The following is a 16,617-nucleotide window of genomic DNA, read 5'->3' as shown; positions in this document are numbered from 1 at the left end:
CCCTGAGCAGGAGGGTGTCCATCACTGCGGGAATCAAAGCCTTCCTCTCCATTGTTCCTCGGCACCAGCACAGCCCGTGGCCCTCTGCCACGGCAGAGCCGCATGAAAGGAGCCCGGAGCCCCTCGCAATGGGACCGCGGCTGCTGCTGCTGCCTGTGCCCGAGGAGCTGCAGCAAAGCCCCTCGGCAGAGCCGAGCCGAGCTGAGCCGGGCTCGCTGTGTCCCCTCCCGGCCCCTCGCCGTGTCCCCTCCCAGCCCCTCGCTGCTGGGGCACAGCTCGGGGCTGGCACAGCCGCAGGCTCGGCAGCATCCCCAGCCCAGCACTCCAACGTGATGCTCGGTCCAGCTGCTCCAAACTCATCATCCTCGCTGAGCTCTGGAATCTGGGTACTGTAACCTGTCCTGTCCACAGGTGTAAGAGGACAGGGCTGTGGGCTGGATGAGGACTCCAGGAGCACTGTGCTCCCGTGTCCCTGGCTGTGTAGCACTGAGCAGCTGGGATGATTTACCACCCTCTCCCTGTTTTACACACACATCACACTGCTCCTATTCCTGTACTTCCCCCTCAACATCTCCTGGAGATCACTTCCAGAACCTTTGATCCAACAAACCTTGATGTTTATTAAGGGAAGTTAATGACTGAGGCTGGATGAAACTATTTTGAGTTAACTACCTTTATGGTGTCCTGTTCATACAGAGAGTTTGGCCACATTGCAGCCTGAGTTCTGCTGCTCTGCCCATCTGCCTCTGCAAGGATGCAAATCTCTGCTTCATCCACTGGGAACCTGCTCCAACAGAGTCTCCATCAATGACAGCACTTGTAACAACCAAGCAGAAAGTAGTTATTGAACAGCAAAGTAAAAACTCTGGACACCAATACCAGCAAAAGCAAAGTTTGCTGTCATGGACTATCTTTCAAGGAGACTCATATCCTAAATGGGGCTTTTCATGACAAATCCACTTAGTATTCCTCTAAAATTCCAGGAGGGTGAAATCCCCCACTCCTTCATCTCATTAAGGATGAAAGAATGCCAGGTATGTGGCAGGAATCTGGGGTGAGAGGAGGAGTGGGGTATATTTTAACCAAGTTGTAGAATGGGAAAAATAAACTAATCTAAGGATGAGGATATGAAACCTATTTCCCAGAGCTGAGAAGCAATGTCAGCCAGAAGAAATGTGCTAATGCACAAGGAACACTGAGTTTAAGGGTGACACGTCATTGTGGATGTGCACAAGAAAGCATTTTGGGACCCTCTCAAGGCACTTTGCCTCTCAAGCACTGAGAGTTTTATCAGCTGATGGCTTCTAGATCAGGTGGATTTATCTAAATGTGGCAGACAAAATGCTGAAAGGCAGCTGGTGCTAAAGGTGAGGGGGTGACAGAGAGTTCTCTACTACAGGGGACTTCTGGTCATTCTAGCAGGGACTGAGTTTTTTTGTAAAAAAGCCCTGTAAAGCCCTCAAAGCAGAGCAGGAAGATGAGACCAACAGGACTGTTCCTCATCTGGATGCAGTGGGGCTGTTCAGGTGCAGAAACAAGTGTCAGTGAGGCAGGAGAGCTTGACCCATTACTATTCTCCTTTGAAGGGAATGAAAACACCCAGAAGAACAAAATGTTTGGTGGAAAGATAAGACTACCCAAAAACTGTTTGCACAGACTGGAACTCACTACCAAGCAAGCTCAGAGAAGGCAGTGAGTTCCCAGCCTCCCAAGCTTGTACAGGACATTTTTGGCACTTGGCATAAGGAGCCATTTAGGAGCATGTACACTCCAGGGAGAGCTGCAGAAACAGGGTGAGTGTCCAGAGAGGAGGAAAATCAGCCTCTGCTGCAGCCAACAGCCTCCCAACCCTCCAGGGCATCAGGACACTCAGGAAAGTGTCACCACAGCAGGTTTGGGGGCTGCAGGTTGCCATCATCCCTCAAACATTCTCTCACCTAGAAATCCACCATGCATCCTTGCCCTCCACCTAAATAAGGAAGGCACCCAATGCTGATTGACCTCCCTGCTATCCAGCACTCATTATATTCCCAAAAAGCTCAAACAAAAGGAGCTTTCCAAAGGTCCCTCTCCTCTGGAATTTATTTGACATAGGTTTGAACAAAGCCACAGTTTTTCTTTGCATGTTATGATGCTCATTTGTCCAGCCAGACCTGCCACAACCTTCCCTGGGGATGAGCTTCCTCTTGATGGAGGAATTTGAATGCCTTCACAGAACATCACTGACAACATAAAAATGCTTTTGCCATCAGCACTGCATATTTACCTCCTGTCAGATGAAGGGAGAAGCTGTTTCATACCACCTCTCAGTTCTGAAATAATTTAAAAGCTAAAAAAATACTGTCCTGACTAAACCCAGGAATTTTAAGAACATCAAAGTTTCTCAGTCAGACCATAAATCCAGCTTGTTTCATACTCTGATAGCGGGGAACAGCAATTGCTCAAAAACAAAAGCATATCTGCACAGAGTGATTCTCACCATTCTTGAGACTTCTGCTGGCTTCAGGAAATGAGTGGCTGGAAGATTTTTCCACTTGGCACACTGTGCATTGAGCACAGATGGACCAAGTCTCCATGATTTTACTTGACCTCCCTCCTTCCCCAGAGGAGTTGTGCACTCTGTGAAAGCCTCAGCCAGCACCACTCTCAGCCTGGCTCTGCTGAGACACAGAAGGGCAGAGCAACAGCTGTGAATTGTCACAAGCAAACATTGCTGTGTGCTGGATCCATGAAAATGGTTCATTCATCATGGCCTCTGCTGCATCAGAAAATGGGAACTGCTCAAAAAGAGAAAGAAAAGACCCCTAAGGATGCAAGAAAAGAAATATAACTTAAAAATAAACAACCAAAAAAAAAAATCCCTTGAAACCATGACACCTTGCTAACATGAGGGCTGTGAGCCCGTGTGAACAAGGAGGGGGAAAAGGTGTTTGTCAACTACACACAGGAAGCTCAGTGCCTGAAAAGGAATGAAAGGAGCCAGAAAACCCCTTGGCAAGCCATGCTCAGGGTGTGAGCCACTTAAAGCCCAGTTTGCTGCAGCTGATGCTCAGGGAGCACTCGCTGCCTGCACAGAGCAGTGGGAGTGAGCAATGGGAATCAGCACAGCTGCTCTGTGCCTGCCACTTGGAACCATTGCATGGAAATCCCACCATATGACTTTGGGGATAATGTTAAATCCATTACAGCACTCTCCTCTCCCCTGCTCATCCCACACAAGCTTCAAAACTTGTGGTTTATGACTGACTGCCAGAGGATCACTGTAGGCTGTCTCTGGAGGGATAATCCTAAATTTTAAGTGACAATTCACGGGCATCTTCTCTTTCTTCCGAGATGCTGTCTTACACAGCACATTAAGTATTCCAGAGATTAATAACTGGAGCAGAGAGTTCTAATCTTGGTGTCCTAGCAGAGATTTAGCAAAGAACATGTTTGAAGTTGCTGTGGCACAGGAAGCATAAGAAGCCTTGAAGGCCCAAAGCGAGGCTCAGCAGCAGCTCCAAAGGAAATCTGGGACATGGGACACGTGATGGATGCTCAGTCTCCAGGGCTGCTCACTGACGTGGTGTTTCCACCCAGAGCACATCTTAGGGACCCTGTGAAAGGTGGGACCCAGTTTGAGCTCTCTTTTAAATAGACCAAACTCAGCACTGCTGTGAAATTGTACTTTCATATTCTTTGACCTGAATTAGGGCATGACTGAATTGTATAACCAGGTTACAGGTTGCTTTGAACTTGATTTACCAAGGACCAAATGGGAACCACTTGACCATCTCGGACCTGGCGATTGCCCTGCTTGGAGGACTCCTGCCAGGATAAACACAGCAATGATTCTGAGGCTGCTGGCACAGCAGCTCACTCAACAGCAGCCCTGCCATCACTTTCCAAAGGCCCTCACAGCAGCACTTTAAGATTTCCATCCACAGCAGGATTATTTTTCCACTACTGCTCCTCACACAACCAGAAGTCCCATTAAAAAGAGGCCTAGCAGGTGTCTTTTGGCCTGCTCCCCTTTCAGGGGCACAAACCAATGACAGGAGACAGCCCAAGCCCCTTCTGGGTTTGGAAAGCCCTGTGCCACTCACATGGGAAACAACCAAATTTTTCTGCACATGAGGATGAGAAAACTTTGCCACAAATGTCACAATGGTGAAGCTCCTCATGGAGTCCAACACTACTGTCCAAAATCACACCACTGTGTCCTCCTGCCCTCAGCACCACACACTCCTTCCATTTCTCTGCTGCCAGCACCAGTGCTCAGGTAACAACACAGCAAATCATTACCAGGGAACTGAACTGAAAGGAGTAAAACTCATCCCATTCTGCAACATTTATGCTTTTCATGGTGCTGCTCCAAGCACCTCAATGGCTACCAGCACACTCAGAGCAGTCTGTAACAGTGATCACCTTGTCCAGTTTATCACTTACTCTGGCTATTGTGGCACAAAGTAACAAATTAATAGCTACTATTCAGGAGATTACAAAATTATGTTTCCTTAAAGCTATTTTAGCACCTGCTCTGGCACCTCTTTGCAGAACTAGACAGCTCTGCCTTGAATTAATACAAGAGAAGTGGCAGGCATGATTTGGCCCCAGATTCAGAAGTCACACAATGATGCATTTCAGATGCCCTTTCAGGCTCTCCTTCTGGAACAGTTTTATGCACAACACACGTATCTATTTAGCAGGTAACACCAAGTATCAGAACTATTGCCATACCTTGGGTAGTCCCTCTGCCTGAAGTAGCTCAAGATGGGTCAGAAAGGGGTCAAATAGCAATGGGACATCATTTACTCCAGGCCACTGAGATCAGAAAAGACATGTTGGGCTGTAACTTCGCTGGTTTCAGCACAGCATGTTTTTCCACATTCTTTACCACCCACAGAATTCCCTTAATTGTCCTAAAAAGTGCCTCCAGGCAGCCCAAGGATAGGATCAATAACCCAAACTTGAGGTCACCTGGGGGCAGGCAGCTCCTTCTCCTGCCCTGCCCTACAGCCTGTGAGGAGCAGAGGCCACCAAGACCAGTATCCCAATATCCTGGGACTGGCCAGTGCTGGGTGCCACAGGAACAGCAACAACCCTTCCCTCACAGGCTCTCTGAAGAACACTCAATGAACAGGTGAAACCTCAATATTTGCTCACAAATTTTTTTTTTTTTTTAGATAATTATGAATCTCAGCAATACTTTTGAATCCAAAAATCTCATCCTGTGGCAACCAACTTCAGCACAAGCAAGTTTCTCATGTTCTTTGCTTTGAATCTGCCAGGTGACAACTTACCTTGATGTTCTGCAGCCCTTGGGGACACCAAATCACCACCTCTACACCTTCTTTGTATCAGTTACAGTCTGGATATTTTCCCTATCATCCTGTCTTTTCCAGCTTCTGCCAGAGTGTTGGAGTCTCCTTGAGTTCAGCATTCAGTAGGGATTATTCTTTTGGGAAAGCAACAAACTGTTCAGTGTGGCAGCTGAATCCCCAGGCAAATTTAAGCTGGAACATATTGTACAGCAGGCCAGGGGTGTTTTTAAAACCTGTGTTTGTAAGCAAGGTACAGCCAATCAAATCCATCCTCATAGCTCTAAAGAGGTGAAATCACTGAAACACAGAAGTTAGTGGTAAAATCAAAAAACTTTGCTTTATTGCTCCAACTTTTGACCAAAATGTCCCATCAAAGAGCTGTCCTGCTCAGCCAGCAAAACCACTCCAGGGCAGCACAAAGCTGGGCAGTGCCTCTGGACTGTCCCTTATGGAGGGCTGGTTGTGCCTTTATGTGCCCAGCTCTCCAGTTTCAACCACATCAATATCTCTGCCATCGATGGAGACAAGAAGAACCCAGTGGTTATTTGGTGGTGGTTCAGCAGGAGGCAGATGGAACACGAGCCTCAGGAGGCAGGGCTGAGCTCAGCAGCACCTGACCTGTCCCGACAGACGACTGTGACACGGGCAAGGGGGACACCTGCTGGGCTGCCGGCTTGGTACAGCCCAGCTGCAAGACAAACCATGTAAAAACAGGACTTTATTACATTTTAAAAAGCTGTAAAACACACACTCTCCAAAAGCCCTGAGACATATATGACAGTCTTTGAGATGCAGTTCTCTCCATGAGCTGCTGTGTGTGAGCAGCACTGAGTGCTCCACGTGTGCCAGGGTGTCCCATCCCATCCCAGCGTCTCCAGCACCGGGAGCGCCGAGGCTCCGTCCTGCAGCACACCGGGGAGCCCATCCCGAGCACCGGGGAGCCCTGCAGCACACCGGGGAGCCCTGCAGCACACCGGGGAGCCCATCCCGAGCACCGGGGAGCCCATCCCGAGCACCGGGGAGCCCTGCAGCACACCGGGGAGCCCTGCAGCACACTGGGAGATGCCCCCCGAGCACCGGGGAGCCCCTCCCGAGCACCGGGGAGCCCATCCCGAGCACCGGGGAGCCCATCCTGAGCACCGGCGAGCCCTGCAGCACACCGGGGAGCCCTGCAGCACACCGGGGAGCCCATCCTGAGCACCGGGGAGCCCTGCAGCACACCGGGGAGCCCATCCCGAGCACCGGGGAGCCCATCCTGAGCACCGGGGAGCCCTGCAGCACACCGGGGAGCCCATCCCGAGCACCGGGGAGCCCTGCAGCACACCGGGGAGCCCTGCAGCACACCGGGGAGCCGCTCCCGAGCACCGGGGAGCCCATCCCGAGCACCGGGGAGCCCTGCAGCACACCGGGGAGCCCTGCAGCACACCGGGGAGCCCTGCAGCACACCGGGAGCTCCCCCCCGAGCACCGGGGAGCCCTGCAGCACACCGGGGAGCCCTGCAGCACACCGGGGAGCCCCTCCCGCAGCTGCCAGGGCCAGGGCCAGGGCTAGGGCTGCTCGCTGGGGTTCCCCGTGCCCGAGGCTCTGCTGGGAGCCTCTGCTGCCCGCGGGGCCTGCTTGGGCAGGCGGATGGGGACATAGACATTGGAGGCACAGTGCTCCTTGAGGTACTCCCCTCCTTTCTCCTCATAGTCCTTCCTGCTTATCCAGCCTTCCTCACGGCTCATGTGCTCCAGTGCCCAGTCCCTAGCCCCGTACCAGGCATCCAAGATAGGGCTGGAAGCAAGGTGGACCTGGATGGAAGGAAAACACAACAATGTCAATTCAGCACAGGAAAGGCAAGCTCTTTTTACCCTGGTTGCAATGGTATATGAGACAAACAACTGAATTTCAGAAATTCGAGCTGATTACTCAGTGTTTCTCAGAAAGAGTAATGTTAGAAATGGGTTCAAGTGTGTTTTCACCTTGTTATCAATTCCTAAGCAATCACATTTCCAGCCAAACATGTTTTTGTGTGCATGGTCCTTTGACAGAAGCAGACTTTCCCATTATGCTCATTATGCTGTCTGCACAAAGAGGAACTGAATCTTTGCTTAACCTGCACCTTCTCAGGTCATAAAGCTGTTTGCAGAGTCTGGCCTTAAAACCCTCTCCATGCCCATGCTCTAAGCACCCTGCTCTGCACCTCAGCTGATTACATCTGAACACAGAACAGGCTGTTCAATAAACATCATGGCAATACACACACCTGAAAGGATGACTGAAATGGCCTCATTTCCAGGAGCTCCTTCTGCACTCTGGCTTTCAGTCCAGGGTACATGGTATTTCCACCAGTGAGGAAAACATTTTGGACAAGGATAGCCTGTTGTTCCTTTGAGTACCTGTGAAGAACAAGAACAGCTTCAGCCCTTCTCAAGGACACCTGCCCCATGAACTGACACAGCTCTGGGGAAGACTGATACTTTGACCCAGGATTCACTTTGAGAAACTTAATTTTCCTAGTATGAAAAATTCAGTTTGTTTTCTGGAAATTAAGGGGGGGGCAGAAAAAGTCCTGAAAGCACTCAGTACCCCAAAAAAAAACAACTGGATTTCTTCCTAGGGCTGGAATTCTTAGCTTTCAGAAAATGTGATCTATGTTCATACAGTTCAGGGGTGATATTTCATCAATGCTAATTTATCTGGAAATGTCCAGCAGGTGTGCTTGTATCTCAACTTTGAAATTTTGGTCTCCCAAAACCAGAAACTGCCAGCTAACTCTTGCAAGCATTTGTTATTTCCCTCAATAATGAGGCAGACCAGGGATCCCTAAAGTGGGGTTTGTGCAAAACAATCCAGTAGGGTGCAGGCAAATAAATTGATAAATACATTTAATTAGTATTAGTAGGTGTTAGTAGATATAGGTGTTATTTAGTAGGTGTTTATTTCACCTTTATCTCATTATTTTTTAATTTCTATTTTTTGTGTATGTTTTAAAACATCCGTAATACATTAATGTAGTAGTAGCTGTAATTTACAAATATTCATATATTGGAGGTGTGTGCTCAAAATTTTTCCATTGATGGGATTACTGGTTAAAAAAACTTTGTAGACTCACTGATTTAAAACAAGCAGAGTTATATGTGGCTTTCAGGAAGACATATCTAACCTGCAATGCTCAACCCCACCAAAAAAAAAAAATGAACACATTTTCTCAAATTATTGCCCAACCCCCAGCATTTCAAAAGCTGGTATCAAACAAAGAATAGCTTTTCTGAAAGAAATAGTTCAGTAAACTCACCTCTCAAGGACATATTGCATGGTTTCTGCTATACCAGCCTGGTCCTCTCCTATCAGGGAGGGCTGGAAGATAATCTCTGGAGCCCTGATTCTTTCAGTGCCCAGGAAAAGCTGGTGGTACTCTGCCAGGTTAAACACGGGCTTTAAAAACAGTGAGAAGTTGTGGGGAATTATGTTAAAGAACAGTAATAAATAAGTAATGTTTCCAAATGATTCTGTACAAAAACCAAGATGGCAATGGTCTCACAGAGAAATAGCATCATGCTAAAAGTTCCAAAAGGTCAGGGGAGCTGGATGTTTCTGATCATTTATTCTGCTTGGAGCCACTAAGGCTCAACCTCACAAGTTGAAAGTTGTGTCCTATGGGATATCAGGTTATGGATCACAGACAAAAACACTTCAGCAGAATGTTTTTCCATTAATAACACAGCACTGCTACACCAGGCACTGCCTGCAGAGTGAGCCAAGAGGGAATTCACTTCCTAAACCACCAGCCAGGATTTCTCTCTTAATGTCCTGTTCAGGTAGCTTCAGCATCTCTTCCAAGAGCAGGCAAACAATGTTTGCATGAGGAGAAATGTCAGCAGACTGGCTGGACAGCTGGGATGCAAACCCCTGGCACGAGGAGTAAATATGGAAACCAAACCTGCACTGCAGCAACAGGCTTCTCAACTTCAGGCTGCTCCTCAGCAAATAAAGGTTCAAACTCATTAATGCTTTCCACATCCTCCAGGGACTGTTCACTGCCCAGTGGATCCAAGTCAGGAGTCTGGGAACAGAGCAAGCATGTTATGGTAGGTTAGCTCAGGTGTGATTTCAGTTCTGGTGACATGGCTGGAAAACTCAGTTTTCTCAAATCTCAACTCTTTAACATGCCTGAAAGTATAAATGGCCAGGAAACAGAAAACAGACATTCATGCAAAAGCACAAAAATCAAACACTTCCAATAAACTTATCCCAGTGCCAGCTCAGAAATCCAGGCCTCAGTCACCAGGCTGACTGCCAGGATCTCAGGCAGCCATGTCCTAAGCATAACAACATTACAACTTAGTAAAATAGCTTTTTATACTGTGTAAAACCTGCTACCCTCCCAGCATCTATAATTGCTCTATAATTACCATTAAATTCCCTATTTTGCTTGTGTGGGACTGGAAAACAAATATTTGCTAGCTACAAAGCCACCACACAATTTTTTTTGAGAATTTCAACTGTCTACTATTTGCTCACAGGATCCACCAAACCCCCTTTTATTTTACACAGACCTGAAGCTCTTTCCTAATGAAAAGTATCACTCAAAATCTTACAGGACTCCCGTTGTGAGGTAGGAGCAGCTTTTAAATTATCTTCATTTTTTGGTGTTACAATGTTACCTCTGGGATTTTGTTGCTAAATATTTGTTTCATTTTAAATTTGAAACATCTGTTTCAATGCCAGGATGAGCTAAAATTACTACCTTGAAACATTCTTAAGTACCTATTTTATATCTACTTAACCAAACTGAAAAACTCAAACTGAAGTTTAGAGTGTTCATTGTTACAGCAAAAAAAATGTACTCTCATGAGGTCCTGTTAAATGTATTTCTTTTTATATGTCAAAAAAAAAGACAAAACCAGAAAGATTCACAGAACTCAGAAGAACACCTGGTCTTACAAGGGGATTTTGTGATAATTCTAAGGGCTCTCTCAAGGCACACACCAAATAACAAACCTTGTGGATTCATTCTGAGGTCTGAGATTGCACCTAGCAAAGAGCAGGGGTGTGGGAGATGATGGAATTTAGGCACAGTCCCTGAGAAAAATCACAGGAATGCTAGTCTTTCATTTCTCTTTTCTAGAACATCATCTTTTGACAGAAGGCAGAAAGGTTCTTCACCACAATGACAAGCCCATCATCTCCCTGAATTTTGCTGAAGCACAATCATTCTGAATCTTGCACTGATAATCACACACTGAGGCTCATCCAGTTCCACCTGCTGCCAAGGGCAGGGACACCTTCCACTAGGCCAGGTTGCTCCAAGCTGGCCCTGGACACTTCCAGGGAAGGGCTAGCCACAGCTTCTCTGGGCAACCTAAACAAGGATCTCTCCTCTATGCTTCAATTTTCTGCTTTTTTCTCTACCCTTTCCCTGAACAGAGGCTGATGAAGGTAAAAAGTTCTGTCTTATGTGACCTGAAAGTCAATTAAAAGCACATGCACAACCAGCCTCAGGGCACCTCTTGGCAGCAGCTGCTGTGTGCTGGGCCTGTGTTAGTCTGGCAAAGCACACAAGGAGCTTCTCACCTTTGAGACAACTCCAGCACCCAAGTGTAGTAATTGATCTTTCATTATGGAATCAAAACAGAACATGCTGCTTAAATGTACCAAAACCAGACAGCTACAATGAAGGCAAGGTTGGTTGTTTACCATAAAATTCTCTGCACCTGAAGGGGGAGAACAGAAAGGAAAACAAATGCTGTTTTTAACTAAAAGATTGATGGGTTTCCCTCTAATAGAAAGTTAATGAAGATTAAGGATGGTTGTCTCAGGACATTCTCTCTGAAAAGAGAGAAGCAGTTGCCAACTTAATAATGACTTGCAGTGTGTTAAAGAAAAAGCTTAGTGCATCAATGGAAGTCTGAAGGGACACATTTGCAAGCACAGAAGTTTAATTCCTTCAGAGATAAAATGAGGATTAACTTGATGAAAACATCCTACCTCTGGCTTGCTGTCCACAACATCTACTTCAATATTGACTTCTGACTGTAGGATTTTCTGCTTTGTTTGTTCAACAGACAGACTCAATTTGTTGATGTAAGACTGAAGTTCTTCTGCTGAGTCCATGTTCAGCTCCACCAAAGCTTTGTGGAACTGATCCATCTGACCATCCTCTAAAAGTTCCTGTGGACAGATCAGAGTTAGCTGTGATGAACAATTCAGGGCAATCACAGCAGTCAGCAGTGATGTACAGACACTCTGCTTGCATGACTAGAGACTATGATGACTTTGACAGCATTTGAAGTATTTCCCAGAAGTGCTGTTCAGAAACTGCAAACACCCCCTGCATCAATAATCTGTTACCTCACAAGCAACCTTGGCGACCCCTATCAGAGAACACCACGACAGCCACAGCTTCTTTACCACCATGTGTGACCTTCTGACAAAGCCCTGAGGGCAGCCTGCCCTCCTCCCAAGACCCCCCACTGACACTCTGCCTTCATTACCTGCACATAGAGCAGCCTGTCCAGCCTCTCCTGGTCCAGCTGCAGCTTTTCCTCCCGCCGCCGGGCGTTGAGCTCCTGCAGGCGCCGCAGCTGCTGCTGCCTCTTCTCCTGCTTCTCCTCAGATGCCACAGTGCTGCCCAGCAGCTTGTTGGAGAAAGGCAGCTGCATCTTGTGCACGTTGTTCTCATAGTACTCTGGGCACCGCCACTTCTGCAGCTCTGGGCATTTGGGAAGCAAAGGGATTGGGCAAGGATTGGCGTGCTGTGCACACCCCACGTGAAGGATGAAAGGGGAGGAAAGAAGGCAGAAATAGTGCAAGCACAGGATTTTGTCACCTCTTGGCAGCTGTTGCAAAGTTTGGCTCTCCCCTCTGAGCACTGCCTGCAGGTCACACACCCAGTGCAGGCAGCTCTGACCTCCAGGAGACACCGAGTACTACAAAGTGCATGAGCACACTGGAGTGTCTCTGCCCAAGGGGAGGGAGAGCTCTCATACATTTCTAAGGAAGGCTCATTCACAAGTGACAAATTGAAAAAGAACACTTTTCTTCAGGAAGCACTTCAGATGACACCGGCCATGGAAATTTAAAACTTATTTAACTCACACAAAATTGTAAGAAACGTCCTGTGCAACCTTGGAAACCTTAAAGCAGATGCACCACATAGAAATCCTAACCAACTTAGAGGTTCTGTCCACATATAGAGAAAACAATAAGCTCATTTTAAATTCTCTTCCGCTGAAATCATCACATTTTTTTATCCACAGAGAAATTTGAACCAACACAGATTTATTTTTTTTTAATAGTAGTAGTAGGTAGTTAAATTTTATTCCTATCTTAATTTTAAATATTAAAACACTGTTAAGCATGAGGCAGGTTACTACAATGAAAGCAAAACAGAAGTAGAGTATCTCTGGAAGAATTTGAGAAAACATTGAAATAAGGGATAAAAGGACAGACTAAGTATGGGTGAGTGTGAGGTTAAGAACCTCCAGTGCTCCAGGCACCAACTTCATTGGGTTATTTTAAATGAGCAAAGCAGCTAACAGTTGCTAAAAGGTTATTTATTGCAGAAGCACATTAATCCTAAAAAACAAGCAGAAAAGTGATGGCAAAAAGCAAATGGCAAAAAGCACCAACTCTTTCTAATACATACTTTTCCAGAGAATCTTTCCAACAAGCTAAGACACAAACTGAAACCACCACTCCTTAACCTATTAGAATTCTAGTTTTTTAATACACTAGTATAGACTATTCATACCTATCTTGTTCTATCTGAAAAATGTAAGCAATATTCTTGCTATAGCTTTATTATGTCTAAACACCATCTACAACAACGGTCCTGGAGCCTCTACTAAAAACATTGGCATTTCAACTTTCACTTAAACTTACACTTCTATTTAGCATCTGAACCTTTCACTTACTAAAAGCATTAGAGCTCATACTAAAATTTACTCGCTCACACATCAAGTATAGTGTAAGTTGAAGGAAGTAAGTGAATAACTTAGCAGACTTCAATTTATCCAAAGGCTTTCACTGAACTCCTATGCTCCTTCTCTGCCTCAGTGCCTGCAGCTGGAGGTGCAGGAGCTGTGTTACCTTCAGTGTAGTCGTGGGCGATGTAGCTGTGCTCGTGCAGGATCTCCTCCATGCGGCTCAGAGTGATGGCAGCCAGGTGCCCGGGGTACTTCAGCTGCAGCAGCCGCTGCAGGTACACGGCAGCCTGGCACCCCCCCAGGTTAATGCGCTTGCAGTTCTTGGCATCCAGCCTGAAAGGGACAACAGACAGCTCACACTAGGGGAGCTCCCAGGAAAGCAAACACAGCTCTGGCTTTCCCATCAATTATTTTGTTTCTTTCATAGGTAAGTGTTTCAAGGTTCGGTTAGCAGCAAAGCTAATACACCTGCTTTTCTCAGGCAACAGCACAATCACTGCTGTCTTCACTATTTGTGTCTGACAGCTTGTTCTGCTTTTTAAAACATCCCCAAATATTAATAATTTTGGCTACAGCAAGGAGATATTCTGTTCTAACAAGTAGTTGTGCTAAAAGCAGTTTTTAAACCTTTGTAACACTTTGTAGTTGGACAAGTGTAAACCTTGAAAATATGAAACAGTTACCAGATATAAAAAAGCCATCTCAGCAGTAAGAATAAAAAGGAGAAAAAAAAACTAAGAAGAGAAAGTTGAGCAATGTAACAGAATAACCAGAATGATAAAAGCCTCAAGCACTGCAGAAGTCTCACACACAGAACCCTTCACTTTGTCCCAAAGCTGCTTTAAAACCTGAAGTATGTTTTCTTATGCCCAGTTTCACTTGGAGCACATATCCCCTTCTGCCTTTGAAAGTACACATTAAGGCACAATTAGCAACTAAAACACAACATTTACAAGAGCTGCACTGCTTCTTCAATTCATAACTTAACAGAACTCAGCAAAATCTGCAGACCTGGTTTTAACTCATTGGTATAAATTAATACAAGAGTTAATAGTGCAGAGCTGGAGGAATAGGTATTTGCATCACTTGAAAAGCCAGTAGCTGCACTGGAGCTAATTCACCCAGAACTTACCTTCCCTCTAAGACTGGCAAAATGTGTGTGCACTGGTAGCCTGAGGATATCACCAAACCACTGCAGGGCCAGTTCTGCCTTCTGTTGTGATAAAAACTGTACAGGCTGTCCACGCCATAGGACACTTTTGGCACTTGGTAGCATTCAAAGAGGAGCTCAGACATCATTTGTCTTGAGTAGAGAGGATTGCAAACTGCTTCTGTCAGAACAATTGGGTGATCCACACAACCCTGGGAGAGAAAGGGGAAAGCACAGTAACAAAAGTATGAAGGGAAAATCCAGGCTTCTTTTAAGCATCAGCAAAAAACTTCTCCAAAATGGGCATAAGAAAGCACTTTATGTGCAAGGTATTAATCATGAAAGTTAATCTAGTGCTTAAGGGGGTAAAAAAATATGTTAATTCAGCCAAAGAATAAACTCTTAGTGGTGGACGAGAATGGGCTTTTAAAGGCATATAGAAAATACTAAAAATCTAAGTAATAAAAATCTATGCAATGAGGAGGTGAGTGAAAAGCAGCAGAAGTTCAGTTCCACTCTGGGTAAAGCTTCAAACTGATGTTGTCACGCAGGCAACTCTGAGAAGCAACTCTCAACACAACTGGGTGTGCAGGAGGTCAGTAAACAGGAGCAATAACCCAGCAGTAAGTTTAATGGAGTAGGTTTAGATTAGATACTAAGTAAAGATTCCTCCCTGTGAGGGTGGTGAGGCACAGGTTGCACAGGGAAGCTGTGGCTGCCTCATCCCTGGAAGTGTCCAAGGCCAGGCTGCATGGAAACCTGTGCATCCAGCTGCAGTGGAAACATGCCTGTGCCCATTACAGCCCAGGGAAAATCTTCAAGGATTTTTCCAGTCTGGCTTTCTCAGCCTCAGCTAGGATTTTTCCCAAGTTAGATGCTCTTTCTCTACTATAAACACGAGAGAAAGAATCATAACAAAAGATAAACACCTGCTGGATCCGTGAGAAGCCTGAGACAAGAGGTGTCTCCATCTCTGACCAATGAACTGTCCGTGTGTTGCTTTTCACGAAGTGCCTTATTTAACTAAATTCAATGAATTGCACTTTCTCACAGCACAGAGAGTGCCCCGTCCTTTCAGCGCTGCCCATCCCCGCACACACTAACACACGCCCAGGGCAGGGCGCAGCGAGCTCCCCTGCCGGGGCCCGCCGCTACCTGCGAGGAGACGCCGAGGCGCTGGAAGACGTGGTCGAAGAGCAGCTCCTGCAGCTCCAGCTGCACGGGCACGTTGCGGTCGAAGGGCGAGCGCAGCAGCCAGCGCAGCGGCTCGGGGCTGCCCAGGTCGTTCCCCACCTGCGTCTCGGCGCCCGCCCCGCCGCGGGCCCCGCGGCTCCGCGCCGCCAGCGAGCGGAACCGCAGCAGCGGCTCGGCGGGGACGGAGGGCTCGGGGCAGGCCCATCCCGCCCGCGTCTGGAAGGAGCCGTTGTCGATGACCAGCGGCGCCGGCTGCGGGCTGCGCACGGCCGCGCTGGGCTCCAGCACCGGGTCCGGGGCCCAGCGCGCGTCCCGGAACGCGAACACCCGCGCGGGCGCCGCCATGGCGGGCGCGCCTCCCGCCCGCGTCCGGCCGGGAACGCGGGCCCGCACGGGGGTTCCGGGGCGCGGGGCCTGCCGCAATCGAGGTTATTTTAAACGGGTGCGTTCCGTAAGGTGAGATCTTTGTGCGCTTCCAAGCCTAACCAGCAGGAGAGTGGACTAATCGGTGGGTAGGAAGCGACCAACACAGCACAGAGTCGTAGAACGGACCTTAAAAGGTGGCATTCCATCCGTGTGCGTGGGCAGGGACACCTTCCACTGTCGCAGCAAGCCTGAGTGTCCATCCTGGCCTTGGGCGCTGCCAGGGATGGAGCAGACACAGCTCCTCGGGGCACCCCGTGCCAGCCTCCCCCCCTTCACAGCAATGATTTCTTGAATTGAACCCGAATTTCCCTTCTTTCAGTTTGTACCCATTCCCCCTTGTCCTGTCACTACAGCTCCTGAGGAAGAGTCAGTGCCCAGCTTCCCTGCAGCTCCTTCACACCCTGGGTGTGCGCCATGAGCTCTCCACACAGCCTTCTCTCCTGCAGCTCCTTCACCCCTGGGTGTGCCATGAGCTCTCCACACAGCCTTCTCTCCTGCAGCTCCTTCACCCCTGGGTGTGCCATGAGCTCTCCACACAGCCTTCTCTCCTGCAGCTCCTTCACCCCCGGGCGTGCGCCATGAGCTCTCCACACAGCCTTCTCTCCTGCAGCTCCTTCACCCCTGGGCGTGT

At 47.7% G+C, this 16,617-nt stretch overlaps 1 protein-coding gene across 2 annotated transcripts; it reads right to left on the bottom strand.

Annotated features, from left to right (window-relative positions):
- Positions 1 to 5,621: 5,621 nt before the first annotated feature.
- Positions 5,622 to 15,935, bottom strand: ACTR5 (actin related protein 5). Of its 2 annotated transcripts, none has more exons than XM_079321699.1 (10): positions 15,522 to 15,935; positions 14,349 to 14,578; positions 13,380 to 13,549; positions 11,783 to 12,000; positions 11,277 to 11,459; positions 9,229 to 9,351; positions 8,584 to 8,723; positions 7,552 to 7,684; positions 6,750 to 7,096; positions 5,622 to 6,137 (listed from the first exon to the last, which is right to left on the bottom strand). In XM_079321699.1, the coding sequence occupies exons 1-9, from the start codon at positions 15,903 to 15,905 to the stop codon at positions 6,851 to 6,853; spliced, it is 1,827 nt and encodes a 608-aa protein (XP_079177825.1). In that variant the 5' UTR covers positions 15,906 to 15,935; the 3' UTR covers positions 5,622 to 6,137; positions 6,750 to 6,850. The 2 variants fall into 2 exon arrangements, with proteins under 2 accessions (XP_079177825.1, XP_079177826.1); XM_079321700.1 differs by having other exon boundaries at positions 5,622 to 6,175; positions 6,791 to 7,096.
- Positions 15,936 to 16,617: the final 682 nt, after the last annotated feature.

The sequence above is a fragment of the Erithacus rubecula genome (assembly GCF_903797595.1).
Source record: "Erithacus rubecula genome assembly, chromosome: 18".
In the NCBI taxonomy this organism is placed as follows: Eukaryota; Metazoa; Chordata; class Aves; order Passeriformes; family Muscicapidae; genus Erithacus; species Erithacus rubecula.
The sequence above is the reverse complement of the archived record's forward strand: the minus strand, read 5'-3'. Positions and strand labels throughout refer to the sequence as shown.

Coding starts and splice junctions, on each gene's coding strand:
- ACTR5 (XM_079321699.1), bottom strand. CDS start 15,905: ATGGCGGCGCCCGCGCGGGTGTTCGCGTTCCGGGACGCGCGCTGGGCC. Junction 14,579..15,521: donor GCCTCGGCGTCTCCTCGCAG/GTAGCGGCGGGC, acceptor TTTCTCTCCCAG/GGTTGTGTGGATCACCCAAT. Junction 12,001..13,379: donor CGCCCACGACTACACTGAAG/GTAACACAGCTC, acceptor CCAAATGCCCAG/AGCTGCAGAAGTGGCGGTGC.